This window comes from Cariama cristata, unplaced genomic scaffold (genome assembly GCF_000690535.1).
Source record: "Cariama cristata isolate BGI_N322 unplaced genomic scaffold, ASM69053v1 scaffold38986, whole genome shotgun sequence".
Taxonomy (NCBI): Eukaryota; Metazoa; Chordata; class Aves; order Cariamiformes; family Cariamidae; genus Cariama; species Cariama cristata.
This window is the reverse complement of record NW_009621153.1, coordinates 1-4,347: the sequence shown is the minus strand read 5'-3', so window position 1 is coordinate 4,347 and position 4,347 is coordinate 1. Positions and strand designations below refer to the sequence as shown.

The 4,347-nt window shown below is 54.8% G+C and overlaps 1 protein-coding gene across 1 annotated transcript; it reads left to right on the top strand.

Moving 5' to 3' along the window:
- Window positions 1–137: 137 nt before the first annotated feature.
- SPR (sepiapterin reductase (7,8-dihydrobiopterin:NADP+ oxidoreductase)) lies at window positions 138–771 on the top strand (the record flags this gene model as incomplete). The annotated part of the gene is made up of 2 exons (XM_009701851.1): window positions 138–428; window positions 581–771. Coding segments are annotated over 2 exons (482 nt in total), but the record flags the coding sequence as incomplete, so codon positions are not given.
- Between the last annotated feature and the right edge of the window lie 3,576 nt (window positions 772–4,347).

Here is a 4,347-nt window from a genome sequence, read left to right as displayed (position 1 = left end):
GCTAGAGGTCGGACCAGCAAAGCCGCTCGCTTTTGTCTGTAGTAGCCTTACACGTGGAAACGTAGGAGCAAAAGGGATCTGTTATGTTGTTGAACCCATCTGTAACTACTCCTAACTCCTTTGTCCTCACTTCCTAGGCTCCCTGGGAGACATCTCCAAGTCCTTCCTCGATCTCACCGACCCGGATGAGATCAACAGCTACTTTGCCTTCAACGTCACCTCGGCGCTTTGCCTCACCTCCACCGCCCTGCAAGCCTTCGGGAAGCGGCCCGGCTCGAGCAGGATGGTGGTGAACATCTCCTCGCTCTGTGCCCTGAAGCCCTTCAAGAACTGGGCGCTGTACTGCAGCGGGAAGGCTGCCCGGGACATGATGTTCCAGGTGCTGGCACTCGAGGAGCCTGATGTCCGCGTGCTCAGCTATGCCCCGGGTGAGGAAGGGAGCTCATTAATTGCTGCTAATTTTCTTCTAGCTTTGTGGATAAAAGATTTTTGCAGCTGAGCCAGGTACAGAGGGAAAATGAACCCCAGATTTTGCTTTCTCCTTATGTGATTTCTATTTTCTTGTTGCTCTTTTCCCCAGGTCCTCTGGACACAGACATGCAGCTCTTGGCCCGGACTAAGACTGGAGACCCTGAGATGCGTCAATATTTCCAAAGCCTGCGGGAGAGCGGGCAGCTGATAGACTGCACCGTGTCGGCCCAGAAGCTGGTGGATCTCCTGGAGAAGGACACCTTTCGCTCCGGTGCCCACGTGGATTTCTACGATATCTGAATTATTCTCACCTCCACCTTTACCTTCCTGCTTTGCTTTCTGCTGAGCCTCATCTTGGGTGCCTCCAGCGTGTTCGGTGACCTTGTTGGAGTCCTGGGTGCTGTGCAGCTTTCAAGAGAAGACCTCTGGGTGCCTTACAAATACTCGTAGTGCCCCGATGGGGATGGGGGACAGTTACTGCTTTGCTGTGATGTAGCTGTTGAGCCCTCCTGGGCACCCACCGACAGGAGCAGGGATTTCTCAGCTGCTGGGGACGAGGGAGCAGAGGTGGCTTTTCCAAGGGAATGGGCACAGAGGCTTAAAGCTCTTCTGCGCAGGAGCGTGTGGGAGCTGAGGAGGTACCAAGGCATGCGAGGCCAGGTCAGAAAGCCACCCCAGAAGGTCTCAAAGAAGCCAACAGTAGGGTTAGAGCTGAGCGTCCCTGTGTCTGTCCCCTTTGCCCCACAGGAGCTGTGTGCTCAGCACCTCAGCAGGTCACCAAAGGGTGAAAGAGCCGTTCCCAGGGCCGGAGGTCGTGGCTGTCACCCCAAAGCCCTGACTCGCCATCCCCTGTCTCACCAGTGGCTTGTCCAGACTCTCCTGCAGTTCTGGGATCGTCTGTGCGAGTTTTGTGCGTGAAGAGTTTTGTGCGTTAAGACGTGGAGCAAAGCCTGTCCCTGTGGTTTTTTGCACAAAGGCAATTGATTGCTGGGAGAGGGACACGTGAATTTTGGGTGCCTGGCTGGGGTCACCAGCTCACGTAAACCTGTGCACAGGCGCAGCATGGGGTCGAGCACATCTGAGACACCGCCACGAGTTCATGCCATGCTCCTGTTTGGAGCTTCTGGGTCCAAACCTGGATCTGGGGCTTCACCCCCTCCTGGGTTGTCCTTTTAATTATTTGTGGGGTTTTATTGTCGTTTTTTCATCAGGTTCCAGGAGGCGCAGGCACTTACAGACTTGCCCTACTAGAAAGCGGATGATCTGCAGTCTGTGTTGATGCAGGAAAGCCGCATTGAAGTGCAGTGGCATCCCCTGCGTGCCCTGGAAATGCCCGGTGTCTCTCTGTGCTCAGTGACAGCAACCTTCCTGCAGTCCTCTATCTCAAGTCTGTATTTCAAATTTTGTCCACTTGGATCTACAGTCATTAAAAGTTTCATGTCTGGTCTGGATCTGCTGCTGTATCTTTAAAAGTGGATAAATTTTGGGGAGGGTGGGAGGAGAGATCCTGGCTTAAGCAGTACCTTCATCCAACAAGGCACTGACGTGCCCTCCTGGAGTCCTGTTCTTCCATCTCCGAGCCATTTCATTAATTCTGTGTTAGCTTAATCCTGTCAAGCTCAAATACCCCTTTCTCTCCAGCTAGTCTGCTGCTTGGTTTCATCTTCCCTCTGTGCCTGTGAAACTCATTATTAGCAAAGCCCCCTCTGCTGCTCATTACACTGGCAACGGGGTTGTTATTCTGGGGTTTGATGCCTGGTGGTGTTTAACATGGTCTGTGAAACCTGGATGGACTTGCTGCTGCTAAAAATCCCCCATCTCCTCACCCTGCATCAGATGGGCTTGTCCCATCCCCTCTCAGGCAGAAATCTTCTTTGGGGATCTGACTCTGCAAAAAATAACCTCAGCACTCAGTGCTGGGGGTCCCAAGTCCTGCCCTTCCAGGGTCTTGGACCATGGGCTGTCAGGGGCTGGGCTGAAGGCAGGTGAATCCAGCCCCCCTACACACCCCCGTCGAAAAGCTCAAGGAGCCCTATATTGCAGGAGGAGGTGGGAGAGTGCTGGGGACGGGGCTGCTCTGGGCACGGGGACCATTTGGTACCAGTTGGGTGGGAGATGCGGGTGGGTTCTTTAGGGTAAAATACATTAAAAGCCAGAGTACCTAAGGGGGGCGGAGGGGGAATTATTTTGGGCTGTGCATACTTGTGGGAGGTCTGAGCACCCCCCCTGCCAGTGGCTGGGGGGGTATCAGCAGTGCTCTGTGTCTTCTTGGAGCATCTGTGTGAGAGGCTGCGGTATCGCAGAGGTGCTACTTGAAACCAGGCACTTCTCCAACCCAACCCTCTGCCCCAAGAAAGGATACGTAGGCAGGGAATGCTGACTTCATAAGGACTGAGGTGCGTATGTCCTGCTGCACACATTAATGAAATCATTAATGAAACACTGGATTTGATTCATAGAGTGGTTTGGTTGGAAGGGACCTTAAAGCTCACCTCATTCCAACCCCCCTGCCCTGGGCAGGGACACCTCCCACCAGACCAGGTTGCTCACAGCCCCATCCAACCTGGCCTTGAACACTCCCAGGGATGGGGCAGCCACAGCTTCTCTGGGCAACCTCTGCCACTGCCTCACCACCCTCACCAGGAAGGATTTCTTCCTTATATCCAGTCTAAATCTTCCCTCTTCCAGTTTAAAGCCCTTGCCCCTTGTCCTATCACTCCCTGCCCTTGTCAAAAGTCCCTCCCCACCTTTCTTGTCGGCCCCTTTAGGTACTGGAAGGCTGCTCTAAGGTCTGCCCGGAGCCTTCTCTTCTCCAGGCTGAACAACCCCAACTCTCTCAGCCTGTCCTCACAGCTGAGGTGCTCCAGCCCTCAGATCATCTCCGTGGCCTCCTCTGGACTCGCTCCAACAGGTCCATGTCCTTCTGGTGCTGGGGCCTGGGTCACTTTTTGCTCCCTTTTCCCTCTCCCCTGGTGCCCAGGGATAGCCCGTGAGCTGCAGGAGCAAAAATCAGCCTCGGTGTCCCTGTCCCTTCAACAAGGACACTTTGCATCTGCTGGAAGAGGAAACCTGTCGCCAACATCGAGCACATAACCAAGTGCGAATCCTACAGTTGCGGTGATGTGCTGTGGTTCTCACTGCTGAGTTTTGCTGGTGAAGCAACCGCGTGCTCGCAGTTCAGTGGAGTAAGGTTGTCCTCAGCATGGCCACTCCACACTCTGTGCTCCAAGCTGTCTCCTGGATGTTTTCATTTTTAGGGCTTTCATCCCCTTGCACTCACTGCGCATGTGTTTAGGTGTTTGGCATCGCTCTGTTATCCCCAGGGATGCACTGAGCTTATGACTCCTGCTCCAGGAGCAGAGCTCTGCCTGGGGAGAAATACCACTGATGCTTTCAGGGAATCCCCTGGGTACCAGCATCCCCTGGGTACCAGCATCCTCTGAGTACCAGCATCCACTGGACACCAGCACCCCCTGGACACCAGCATCCCCCAGGTATCAACATCCCCTGGACACCAACATCTCCTGGGTACCAGCAGCCCCTGGGTACCAGCATCACCAGCATCCCGTGGGTACCAGCATCCCCCAGGTACCAGCATCCCCCAGACACCAGCATCCCCTGGGTACCAGCAACCCCTGGGTACCAGCATCCCCCGGGTACCAGCATCCCCTGGACACCAGCATCCCCCGGGTACCAGCATCCCCTGCCCAGGGAGCGGACCCAGTTCCCGTGCCCCGTGGTACCGGCCAACATCTGTGCACCTATGGGTGCTATGAGATGCAACGGTAAAATGACAGAAAATATTTTTTCTTCCCATTTGTATCGTTTTCTGTGACCAGCTGAGGGCGTACCGAGACCGGAGAACGGCCCCCCGCC